Source organism: Bufo bufo, chromosome 4 (assembly GCF_905171765.1).
Source record: "Bufo bufo chromosome 4, aBufBuf1.1, whole genome shotgun sequence".
In the NCBI taxonomy this organism is placed as follows: domain Eukaryota; kingdom Metazoa; phylum Chordata; class Amphibia; order Anura; family Bufonidae; genus Bufo; species Bufo bufo.
The window spans coordinates 338,910,332-338,924,170 of NC_053392.1; the positions used below are offsets into that span (position 1 = coordinate 338,910,332).

Consider the following 13,839-nt stretch of genomic DNA (forward strand, 5'->3'; position numbering starts at 1 on the left):
CTCCTCCTCTTGTTGTCCTATTTTGTTCTGTTTCTGACCCTTCAGCCTCAGAAGATGATATCTCACTTTGTGCCTCTCTTTGTGTGCTTTTATTGAGGAATAAATAGGCTCTATTCTCTTTGAATTCATTCATGAAACTGAGCATGTGTGGCCTTCTCAGTGAGCCAAAGAAATAAGAAAAAAATAAAAATAAATCAGCAGGTGGCGCTATACAGATACATTTTATTGAATAATTCAGTGGCTATATTACATTTATATTTACATAATTTTTTTAATTACATGCAGCTACAAAAGTATTCAGATCCAGTTGCTGGGTTGAAAACTGTAGAATATTTTCCGTGCGACAACCCCTAAATCTAAAGCTGGGCCAACCTTCACTAGCAGAGTCTAAGGGCTCATTAATACGACCGTATGAATAAGTTTGCATCCGTTCTGCAATTTTGTGGAACGGGTGCGGACCCATTCATTTTAATGGGGTCGCAAAAGATGCGGACAGCACACTCTGCGGAACGGACACAGGCCGGTATCCGTGTTTTGTGGACCCACAGAACACTAGGGTCGTGTGAATGCCCCCCAATAGTAATACTTAGTTTTAAACAGCGCTAGATTTGTCACAATGGATGATGCTGGCTGATAAATCTGGTATGTCTAAAGACTGTCTAGCGATCTGTTGGATTAGGTTACTCAAGAAAATGAGCCCAAATCTATGCCATACCCCTCTTACATTAACAAATGCTCCCATTGAAGGAGTCTCAAAAAGTGTCTGAAAGTGTTGAATACACTTGAAGGGTTAGGCTTCTTTTCACACAAGTGAGTTTTCTGCGCGGGTGCGATGCGTGAAGTGAATGCATAGCACCTGCACTGAATCCTGACCCATTCATTTCAATGGGTCTGTGTACATTAGCATTGTTTTTCACGCATCAGTTCTGCGTTGAGTAAGAATCACAGCATGTTCTATATTCTGCGTTTTTCACGCAGCCCTGGCCCCCTAGAAGTGAATGGGGCTTCAGTGCAAAACGCATTGCATCCGATGGAACCAGGATGCAGTCCGGGTGCAATGCGTTTTTCACTGATGGTTGCTAGGAGATGTTGTTTGTAAATCTTCCGGGGTTTTTTTCGCGCACGGGAAAAACGCATGGAAACTAATTGCACTCGCGTGGAATAAACTGAAACACTGAACGCAATTGCAGACAAACGCATACTGATACAATCCGTAATGCTCATGTGAAAGAGGCTTTAGGCCCCTTTTAGACGAGCGAGATCCACGCATCGGACTCGCAGCGCAAGTATGCGGCAGCTCCCGTCCTGACCTCCCAGCACTGCCGGAATCGCATAGCATTACGGTATATTGATTTATGATGCTATGTAACCCTTAGAGGTTTGGAATATATTGGATAACACTGATAGGAGCTGGTGCATACTCATGCTGTGAGTCTGATGTGTGGAACTCGCTCGTCTGAAAGAGGCCTTATACCCATCTCAGACATTGATGGCATATAGCTAGGATATGCCATCAATGTTAGATGGTAGCGGGACTCGCACCTGTTTCCAGAACGTGCCCCTCGAATTGAAGGAGCGCACACTTCTCATGCGTGCCGTGGACTCCTTTCAGCTGGAGTTCAGCTCCATTCCAGGTATGTTCGACTATTTTCGGAAGTCCTATACTTGGGAATAGAGACTGCCAGAAATAAACTCCCACAGAAGTGAATGGAGAGCACACCAATTTTGTGCAAATTATGCCAGAATTCTAAGGTGTATGGTGTCCTGCCTGCTTTCCATGACTGATGCTCGCATCCCCATTGTGAGCACTTTCAACGCTGGACAGGGGTCGGTAGGGGGACTCGTACTAGCTGCACAGCAACGTTGTATGTTCTGACAACTTTTCTATCAAATCCAGCAAGACATTTGTCATCAATCTGAGCCACAGCAGCTTTACTGTGGGGTCAGCCCAGGTAGGCTAGCTATCGTCCAGATGTGCCGCACATGAAAAAGTCACAATTTGATGCCTTTTAAAAAATGCTTGCCTGTTTCTCCTGCTTTCTACATTTGCTGCCTTATGCGTCCCACCCCTTGTCAGGTGCCAGTGTGGCAAGACAATGTTATTCACACCCCCTGTTGGTGCTACTAGGCTGAGGCCACACAGTGACATTGGATCTAATGATTGCGAATGGTGTTGATGGATTTTGTGTTGCAGGTCTCAAGTCACAAACAACTTTTATTCTATCGACTTTAATGTAAGTCATGTATGACATGCGACGTTGTGTTTTTACAGCCAAATCACAGTTCTAAAATACACTGCCAGTCCCAAAAAAAAGTCGCCACCAAAAATATTTTGTTGGACCGCCTTTAGCTTTGATTACGGCACGCATTCGCTGTGGCATTGTTTTGATAAGCTTCTGCAATGTCACAAGATTTATTTCAATCCAGTGTTGCATTTATTTTTCACCAAGATCTTACATTGACGATGGTAGAGTCTGACTGCTGCCAAAGCCTTCTCCAGCACATCCCAAAGATTCTCAATGGGGTTAAGGTCTAGACTCTGTGGTGGCCAATCCGTGTGTGAAAATTATGTCTCATGCTCCCTGAACCACTCTTTCACAATTTGAGCCCGATGAATCCTGGCATTGTCATCTTGGAATATGCCCGTGCCATCAGGGAAGAAAAAAACCATTGACGGAATAACCTGGTCATTCAGTATGTTCAGGTAGTCAGCTGACCTCATTCTTGGAGCACATACTGTTGCTGAACCTAGACCTGACCAACTGCAGCAACCCCAGATCATAGCACTGCCCCCACAGGGTTGTACAGTAGGCACTAGGCATGATGGGTGCATCACTTCATCTGCCTCTCTTCTTACCCTGATGCGCCCATCACTCTGGAACAGGGTAAATCTGGACTCATCAGACCACATGACCTTCCATTGCTCCAGAGTCCAATCTTTATGCTCCCTAGCAAATTGAAGCCTTTTTTTCTGGTTTGCCTCACTGATTAGTGGTTTTCTTACGGCTACACAGCTGTTCAGTCCCAATTCCTTGAGTTCCCTTCGCATTGTGTGTGTGGAAATGCTCTTACTTTCACTATTAAACATAGCCCTGAGTTCTACTGTTGTTTTTCTTCGATTTGATTTCACCAAACGTTTAAGTGATCGCCGATCACGATCATTCAGGATTTTTTTCCTGCCACATTTCTTCTTCGAATACGATGGGTCCCCACTTTCAGTTTTAAATAATGCGTTGGTCAGTTCTTAACCCAATTTTAGTAGTTTCTGTAATCTCTTTAGATGTTTTCTCTGCTTCATGCATGCCAAGAAATGAGAAGCAACTCATTGCACCAGTTGGGGTTAAATAACTTGTTGCCAGCTGGAAGATAATCGCCCATGCAGTAATTATCCAATAGGAGGCTCATAACTATTTGCTTAATTAAATCCAGGTGGCGACTTTTTTTTGGACAGGCAGTGTAGTTGTAACACAGCAAATTGCAGACAAGTAATACATACTTTTTTAATGTTAAGGCTGATCTGAATGATATACAGAGGATATAAAAAGTCTACACACCCCTGTTAAAATGTCAGGTTTCTGTGATGTAAAAAAAATGAGACAAAGATAAATCATTTCAGAAATGTTTCCACCTTTAATGTGACCTTTAAACTGTACAATTTAATTGAAAAACAAACTCAAATATTTTAGGTAGAGGGAAGAAAATATATAAAAATAAAATAATATAGTTGCATAAGTGTGCACACCCTTAAACTAATACTTTGTTAAGGCACCTTTTGATTTTATTGCAGCACTCAGTCTTTTTGGGTATGAGTCTATCAGCATGGCACATTTTGACTTGGCAAGATTTGCCCACTCTTCTTTGCAAAAACACTCCAAATCTGTCAGATTGCGAGGGCATCTCCTGTGCACAGCCCTCTTCAGATCACCCCACAGATTTTCAATCGGATTCAGGTCTGGGCTCTGGCTGGGCCATTCAAAAACTTTAATCTTCTTCTGGTGAAGCCATTCCTTTGTTGATTTGGATGTATGCTTTGGGTCGTTGTCATGCTGAAAGATGAAGTTCCTCTTCATGTTCAGCTTTCTAGCAGAAGCCTGAAAGTTTTGTGCCAATATTGACTGTATTTGGAACTGTTCATAATTCCCTCTAGCTTAACTAAGCCCCAGTTCCAGCTGAAGAAAAACAGCCCCTTGGCATGATGCTGCCACCACCATGCTTCACTGTGGGGATGGTGTTCTTTTGGTGATGTGCAGTGTTTTTGCGTCAAACATATTTTTTGGAATTATGGCTAAAAAGTTCCACCTTGTGTCATGACCGGCGTGCCGATCACATACGTGACGCAAGGGGAGGGAAAAGGGAAGGCCCTGTCCAAGGGAGAGGGAAAGGTGGTGACCCCTAACTCACCTTGAGGCTGGCACCTGACTTCCCTGACGTCCCTAGACGGGTTCCTCACCCGTACGCCGATTACGTGCCTAAACCCTGGCTTTCCCTAAGATGAGCCCTACGTAGTGAATAGGGCGGTGGGAACACTAGTCCGCACCACTAACACTAAAGGAAAACACCAAGGAGAGGACAGACAATACAGACAAAACATATAATCCCAGGTGGGCGACAACAGCAGACAACAAAAGCCCAACAGGGATCCGGAGGGTAACGCTCTGGAACAACAACCAGGAATCTCAGCTACACAGCTCCAGTGGGTCAGTATAGAAGTCCAGGCAGGAAGCTCTATATCTGGCAACCAGAGAAGTGGGAGAGGGGAATATAAGGAGGTTGGGAGTGCTGGACAAGAAACAGCTGAGGAGAAGAAGCTACGGATCCCTGAGTGAGCCAAAAAGGGTTGCAAGGCAAACCCAGAAAGCTACCATTAAGAAAACAGCACTATCTTTATACATAGAGCGCGCAGCCACCCGCTGCGACTTCCTGACCCCGGGTATAACGGAGTCAGGCGTGGCTCTTGACACCCTCGTGACACCTTGGTTTCATCAGACCATAACACCTTTTCCCACATGCTTTTGGGAGACTTCAGATGTGTTTTTGCTAAATGTAGCCTGGCTTGGATGTTTTTCTTCATAAGAAAAGGCTTTCGTCTTGCCACTCTACGCCATAGCCCAGACATATTAAGAATACGGGAGATTGTTGTCACATGTACCACACACAGCCAGTACTTGCCAGATATTCCTGCAGCTCCTTTAATGTTGCTGTAGGCCTCTTGATAGCCTCCCAGACCAGTTTTCTTCTCGTCTTTTCATCAATTTTGGAGGGACGTCCAGTTCTTGGTAATGCCACTGTTGGGCCATATTTTCTCCACTTGATGATGACTGTCTTCACTGTGTTCCATGGTATATCTAATGCCTTGGAAATTCTTTTGTACCCTTCTCCTGACTGATACCTTTTAACAATGAGTTCCCTCTGATGCTTTGGAAGCTCTCTGTGGACCATGGCTTTTACTGTGGGATGCGACTAAGAAGATTTCAGGAAAGACCAACTAGAGCAGCTGAACTTTATTTGGGGTTAATCAGAGGCACTTTAAATGATGCAGGTGTATGCTGACTCCTATTTAACATGGTTTTGAATGTGATTGCTTAATTCTGAACACAGCTACATCCCCAGTTATAAGAGGGTGTGCACACTTATGCAACTACATTATTTTAGTTTTTTTTGTTTTCTTCCCTCCATCTAAAAGATTTCAGTTTGTTTTTCAATTGAGTTATACAGTTTATAGGTCACATTAAAAGGTGGAAAAAGTTCTGAAATGACTTATCTTTGTCTCATTTTTTTACAGCACAGAAACCTGACATTTTAACAGGGGTGTGTAGACTTTTTATATCCACTGTATGTTACAAGCAAAGTATGAAATGAAGGCATTGTATAGAATGCCTAAATGTCTCTGTTATTTCAGTCTTTACAATATTTTGCCTAGGTGATAGATAGAATGAAGAGTACTCTTTAGGCAAAGTAAAAAATGTGAACAAGTATTAAATGTTAAGAAGCCTTTATTGATGTGAAAACATTAATGAGAAAGAAATGCAAAATAAACTACACTTATTATAAAAAAGCAGAAAAACCGAATTTTTGTACTGAAAAAACAAGGGAAAAAGACCAGTATTGTCCTCACATGTTGCAACATAGAAGGCTAGAAGGGCATTTTGAATATTTTGGCACTTGTTCTTGTTCTTGGAAGGGAGTATTTTATACTTTGTTGGTTTGCCTGACGACGACCTCTCGAAGGGAGTATGTTATACTTTGCCTGTTTTCCCAAAGACTTCTGGAAGGGAGTATTATATACTCTACCTGTTTGCCCGATGACGACCTCTGCAAGGGAGTATTTTATACTTTGCTGGTTTGCCTGATAACCTCTGAAAGGGAGTATATTATACTTTTCCTGTTTGCCTGATGATGACCTCTGGAAGTGAGTATTTTAAGGCTACTTTCACACTAGTGTTTTTGCTGGATCCGGCAGGGTTCAGCAAAAATGCTTCCGTTACTGATAATACAACCGTCTGCATCTGTTATGAATGGATCCGGTTGTGTTATCTTTAACATAGCCAAGACGTATCCGTCATGAACACCACTGAAAGTCAATAGGGGACAGATCCGTTTTCTATTGTGGCGGAGAAAACAGATCCGTCCCCATTGACTTGCATTGGGCGTCATGTCGGATCCGTCTTGCTCCGCATGCCAGGACGGAAAGCAAACTACAACATGTTGCGGTTTGCTCTCCGGTCTGGAAACGCAACTAAACGGAACAGAATGCATTATGGAGCACTCCGTTCTGTTCAGTTCTGTCCCCATTGACAATGAATGGGGACAAAACTGAAGCTTTTTTTCCGGTATTACGCCTCTATGACGGAACTCAATACCGGAAAACTTAAACGCTAGTGTGAAAGTAGTCTTATACTTTGCTGGTTTGCCCAATGACAACCTCTGGAAGGGAGCATTTTATACTTTGCCGATTTGCCTGATAACCTCTAGAAGGGAGTATTTTATACTTTCATGGTTTGCCTGACAATGACCTCGACCTCTTGGAAGGGAGTATTTTATACCTTATCAGTTTGTTTTTAGGCATTATATAGAATGCCAAGGAAATGAGAAATAAGCGTTTCATATACTTTGCCTGAATACTTCTGTAGAACGCCTGATTTCATACATTGCCTGTAAAAACCTTCAGTTTAGGGGAATAGGGCCATGAAATCATGTTCATATGTCTTGAAAAGGGGGTACCACCTGCAGATGTTGAAGGAAGGGGGGGCTCTCTAAGCTGCAAGTCTGATGGTGCACGCCCCCCACCTGTGGATGTCATGGGGCGACATATGCAGGTGGAGTTCACAACCTAACATGGAAGCAGCTGTGACGTCAAAGACCTTTCCACACACATGCGAGGGGAGAAGGCTGCTGGCAGACACCTCCGGGAAAATGCCTGATGACCCCCTATAGCCAGTGGGGTTCATTGGGCGCCGCTGGTTTCAGTTATGAGCCAGACCCGCTAATTTTGTAATTTTCGTTGACATAAGTTCATGGCGGCGATGTGAACATAGCCTAAATTGCTGTCATTTCGGTTGCTATAGTGTGATTCCCCCCCCTCTGTGTTCTCTAAATATTTTGGTGAAAATGTATCTAGCAATTCAGCTCCCAATCTGAACAGGCTCCATAGCCAGCGCGTTGCGATCTATACGTGTGTGGAGACTGTACAATGTGCTGCCCAGCTTCCATTTCACAGGCCATAACAACACTACATTGGAATGAGCTGACTGGCTGCTGTCACAGCGTTGAGCTGTGGTGGCATTTCAAGGAGGCGGGCACAAGGCTGGCTTACCCCAACATAAACATTTGTAGCTTGGTCTCCCCCCTCCCCCAACACAAGTTCAGCATCCCGGGCGTGTGCAGAGGAGGAGGAGGGTGGAACACACAAGTACAGCACAACATCCCCATCAATAAGCTGACAGCAGCCGCCCTCACACACAAAGAGCATGGCACAGACAGGTGACGACGTATACACCCCCCACCCGTGCCACTTACCCATCTTTCCTCTTGGCTTTGTAAACATGCCCGTAGGTACCACGACCCACTTTGCAACCTTCATATTCAAAGAGGTCCTCCACCCGCTCCCGCTCGGCAGACAGCTTGCTCTTAAACTCGTAATCCATCCTCCTCGGCCAAACCGTGTTTAACCCATCAATGCGCTGCCCCCCAGGCGGACGCCGGGGCTAGCGTGTAATCACTAGGCAGCTCTCCCTCCACCATTTCCTTGTTTTCCTTCTTCTCCCGTGCACATAGACGCATGCCATGTACTTTTGCAGGCACAGCGCCCCCTGTCTTTACTTTCTTTTTCGGTAAACTAGGCTCCCGGATACAATGGTAAAGGCTAAATACTATACTCCGTAAGGACCTGCTGACGTCACAATATCACGTGGTCATGTGGGTCGGCAGCCGGTGCGCTCTGCTAGCACAGGCACTAGTGGCCGACTCTTTGCAGAGTAGGAGGTCAGGGATGGCTGTACCACTGAGAGGGGAGAGAGTCTGTCAGTGGTAGAGAGGAGCTGAGAATTGTATGCAGCAGGGGATTCTGTGTGAGATTATATACTGGGAGGCTGTTGTGTGAGATTATATACTGGGGGGCTGTTGTGTGGGATTATATGCTGGGGGGATGGCTGTGAGATTATATACTAGGGGGCTGCTGTGTGAGATTATATACTGGGGGGCTGCTGTGTTGGATTGTATGCTGGGGTGTGGCTGTGAGATTATATACTAGGGGGCTGCTGTGTGAGATTATATACTGGGGGAGCTGCTGTGTAAGATTATATACTGGGGGAGCTGCTGTCAGATTATATACTGGGGGGACTGCTGTGTGGGATTGCATGCTGGGGAGGGGGGTTGTGTGAGATTAATATACTGGGAGGCTGTTGTGTGAGATTATATACTGGGGGCTGCTGTGTGGGATTGTATGCTGGGGGGGTGGCTTTGAGATTATATACTGGGGGGCTGCTGTGTGAGATGATATACTGGGGGAGCTGCTGTCTGAGATTATATACTGGGGAGACTGCTGTGTGGGATTGCATGCTAGGGAGGGGGCTGTATGAGATTATATACTGGGGGGGGGGGCTGCTGCTGTGTGGTATTGCATGCTGGGGAGGGGGGCTGTGTGAGATTAAATACTGGGAGGCTGTTGTGTGAGATTATATACTGGGGGGCTGCTGTGTGGGATTGTATGCTGGGGGGCTGCTGTGTGGGATTGTATGCTGGGGGGGTGGCTGTGAGAAATTTTATACTAGGGGGCTGTTGTGTAAGAATATATACTGGGGGAGCTGCTGTCAGATTATATACTGGGGGGGGACTGCTGTGTGGGATTGTATGCTGGGGAGGGGGCTGTGTGAGATTAATATACTGGGAGGCTGTTGTGTGAGATTATATACTGGGGGCTGCTGTGTGGGATTGTATACTGGGGGGGGTGGCTTTGAGATTATATACTGGGGGGCTGCTGTGTGAGATTATATACTGGGGGGCTGCTGTGTGAGATTATATACTGGGGGAGATGCTGTCTGAGATTATATACTGGGGGGACTGCTGTGTGGGATTGCATGCTGGGCAGGGGGCTGTATGAGATTATATACTGGGGGGCTGCTGTGTGGGATTGTATGCTGGGGGGGACTGCTGTGTGGGATTGTATGCTGGGGGGGACTGCTGTGTGGGATTGTATGCTGGGGGGGACTGCTGTGTGGGATTGTATGCTGGGGGGGACTGCTGTGTGGGATTGTATGCTGGGGGGGACTGCTGTGTGGGATTGTATGCTGGGGGGGGACTGCTGTGTGGGATTGTATGCTGGGGGGGGCTGCTGTGTGGGATTGTATGCTGGGGGGGCTGCTGTGTGGGATTGTATGCTGGGGGGGCTGCTGTGTGGGATTGTATGCTGGGGGGGCTGCTGTGTGGGATTGTATGCTGGGGGGGCTGCTGTGTGGGATTGTATGCTTGGGGGGGCTGCTGTGTGGGATTGTATGCTTGGGGGGTGGCTGTGAGATTATATACTGGGGGGCTGCTGTGTGAGATTATATACTGGGGGGCTGCTGTGTGAGATTATATACTGGGGGGACTGCTGTGTGGGATTATATACTGGGGGGGCTGCTGCTGTGTGGTATTGCATGCTGGGGAGGGGGGCTGTGTGAGATTAAATACTGGGGCGCTGCTGTGTGAGATTATATACTGGGGGCTGCTGTGTAGGATTGCATGCTGGGGAGGGGGACTGCTGTGTGGGATTGTATGTTGGGGGGGCTGCTGTGTGGGATTGTATGCTGGGGAGGCTGCTGTGTGAGATTATATACTGGGGGGCTGCTGTGTGGGATTGTATGCTGGGGGGGTGGCTGTGAGATTATATACTGGGGGCTGCTGTAACATATAACATAGTAACATAGTACATAAGGCCGAAAAAAGACATTTGTCCATCCAGTTCGGCCTGTCATCCTACAAGTTGATCCAGAGGAAGGCAAAAAAAACCTGTGAGGTAGAAGCCAATTGTCCTCACTTTAGGGGAATAAAAAATTCCTTCCCGACTCCAATCAGGCAATCAGAATAACTCCCTGGATCAACGACCCCTCTCTAGTAGCTATAGCCTGTTATATTATTACACTCCAGAAATACATCCAGGCCCCTCTTGAATTCCTTTATTGTACTCACCATCACCACCTCCTCAGGCAGAGAGTTCCATAGTCTCACTGCTCTTACCGTAAAGAACCCTTTTCTATGTTTGTGTACAAACCTTCTTTCCTCCAAACGCAGAGGATGTCCCCTCGTCACAGTCACAGTCCTGGGGATAAATAGATGATGGGATAGATCTCTGTACTGCCCCCTGATATATTTATACATAGTAATTAGATCTCCCCTCAGTCGTCTTTTTTCTAACGTGAATAACCCTAATTTTGATAATCTTTCAGGGTACTGTAGTTGCCCCATTCCAGTTATTACTTTAGTTGCCCTCCTCTGGACCCTCTCCAGCTCTGCTATGTCTGCCTTGTTCACAGGAGCCCAGAACTGTACACAGTACTCCATGTGTGGTCTGACCAGTGATTTATAAAGTAGTAGGAATATGTTCTCATCACGGGCATCTATGCCCCTTTTGATGCAACCCATTATCTTATTGGCCTTGGCAGCAGCTGCCTGACACTGTTTTTTGCAGCTTAGTTTGCTGTTTATTAAAATTCCTAGATCCTTTTCCATGTCAGTGTTACCGAGTGTTTTACCATTTAGTATGTATGGGTGACTTGCATTATTCCTTCCCATGTGCATAACTTTACATTTGTCAGTGTTAAACCTCATCTGCCACTTATCTGCCCAAGCCTCCAATCTATCCAGATCCCTCTGTAGTAGTATACTGTCCTCTTCAGTGTTAATTACTTTACACAGTTTAGTGTCATCTGCAAAAATTGATATTTTACTATGCAAGCCTTCTACAAGATCATTAATAAATATATATATGCTGTGTGAGATTATATACTGGGGGGAACTGCTGTGTGGGATTGCATGCTGGGGAGGGGGCTGTATGAGATTATATACTGGGGGGGCTGCTGTGTGGGATTGTATGCTGGGGAGGGCTGCTGTATGGGATTGTATGCTGGGGGCGCGCCTTGTGAGATTATATATTGGGGTGGCTGCTGTGTGGGATTTAGGGTTGTTGCGATACCAAAATTTTGATTCGTTTTCGATACCATAAAAAAGTATTGCGATACTCGATACCACGCGAAAAAAATAAAACCAAAAAAGCAGCGTGTATTCCGCATTTAATGGACCGTCCGTCTCCTAATCGAACAGTCCGATCCTATTTTTTGGGGGGACAAGGTAACTAAGAAATGGCGAATCGTGTGGTTTTTATTAAAATAAATTCTGTTATGGCGTTCACCGCATAGGAGATTTTTTTTTATATTTTAAGAGTTCACACTTTTTTGGGCATGGCAATATGTAATATGTTTATTTATTTATTGTTTATATATTTTATATGTAAAATTGGGAAGGGGGGGTTTTACTTAATATTTTGGTGGGTGTTTTTTAAACTTTTGTGGGGTTTCACTCTGGTAGACAGGATTAGCGGACGCAATATAGAGGCAACAACAAGTTCTTTGGATCAAACAGTTCAGTGTTTTATTCACACTTTAGGCAAGTGACAAAACAAGCAGTCATAATCAAACAAAAAGTCACCTTTCGGTGTTGGTGGTAATTCACACCATGCAGCAATTCTGCCTCAAAGAGTCCTTGACTATAGCAGCACCAACCTGTTTTCACACCAAACAGGTAGCAAGCCTTCATCCAGACACAAGGCTCCCAGATCCCAACACAGAGATATGGCTTCTGAGCCCAGCTGCCTATTTAAGGACAGATATCTGATTGAGACTATTGGTGACAACAGTCCCACTGATATTTCAAGATTTCAAAGCTGTGAGTGGCCCACAATGAAAGAGTGTGGGGAAATATCCTTGTAAAATATAACCTTTATATGATATACATTAAAATATACACCTGAAGATGCATCACAATACAAAACATATATAGTCAAGGGGTTCTAGGGTAGATACCCCACTGCTGGTAGAGAAAAAAGAGACAAAACTTAGCACTGGTGCGCATGTGTAAATGCTAACAGTGTTACCCAGCCAACACAAATACAACATGTATTGGGGTTCTAGGACGGATACCCCACTTCTGGTGGAACAAGGATAATAATTGTAACTGCTGCGCCTGTGTGGACACAAGCAGTCTTACCTGACCGACCAGGTGACTAGGATCAGCGTGGCAGGAGAATCAGGCCTGATGGACGGGAGTGTAGACAAGGAATACAGTCATGAGAGTGTAGATGCTGTGCCCTATATCACCCTATATACTTGGTAGGATTGGGGCCTACTCCCATGCTGCCTGTCTACACAGAGCACTCGCCCTGAAAAGAGCGACCCCGTCCGGATACCTGTCCCTAGTTATGGACCTGAACCCTAGTATAACGAAAAAATAAATAAAGTGACTACAGGCCTCCCGACGTGGCACGTTTCTGTCGTGTCGACTCCTCAGGGGGATACAGTACATGTAGAGACAAAACACAAAAAATACCGTCTATGACCGCAGGTAGCAGTAGAATATATGCTGCAGTTGGACGGTTGCATTAGAGACTAGACCCAAAGTTCAAAGTCAGAGTCTAAGGGCAGGCATCCATGGTGCAGGATTGCCATGCTACAGAGGAATAGATGCTTCTCTGCTCCTTGGTGTGTGAGGATCTGGTGGTCCTCGCTAAAGGTAATATCCCTATTGTTAAGGGGGTTCCTCAACCTATACCAGCCACACTGACACATACCTTCATGGAGTTTAAATAGAGCCCCAACGCGCCTCTTCCAGGGAGACCGCCCTGTCAGCATCAGCGTCGGCGTGTGACGTCACGCGCATGCGCCGCGACGCACCAAACGCCGCCGCCGATGCCACATGATTGCGGCGACCAATCGGATCAGGAGGCGGAGGGAGAAAGCGGTTACCTAGGAGAATATGTCAACACAAGGTAACCTCACAGTACGTCCCATGATAGAGGCGTCCGTGACAACGCTACAAAACGAGATCGTAGCAGAATAGAACTGACATTTCTTGCAGGTTCGCAGCGACAAGAACTAAACGGAGAGAGCTGGACATAATACCAAGTGAAATTAAGAATATTATGAATTAGTAATATGTCTCATATTGTGCATCCCTTCCGGAGGAATAGGATGCCACCGTTAGAATGAGCATTACTCCTGTTGATGAGAGAGCTTCACCACTATCTATATAAAGCACCCATAGTCCAGCCTTTCGTTAAGGCCCAGGGGTGCAGATGTTTTGAGATGGAAA

General features: G+C 45.6%; 1 protein-coding gene across 1 annotated transcript in view; it reads right to left on the bottom strand.

The window, feature by feature from the left end:
- CDK19 (cyclin dependent kinase 19) overlaps positions 1 to 8,420 on the bottom strand; it is a 238,813-nt gene extending 230,393 nt beyond the window's left edge. Inside the window, exon 1 of the mRNA XM_040428878.1 lies at positions 8,017 to 8,420. Within this exon, the coding sequence (XP_040284812.1) occupies positions 8,017 to 8,144 (128 nt within the window). The 5' untranslated portion in view covers positions 8,145 to 8,420. The remainder of the gene's footprint in view (positions 1 to 8,016) is intronic.
- Positions 8,421 to 13,839: the final 5,419 nt, after the last annotated feature.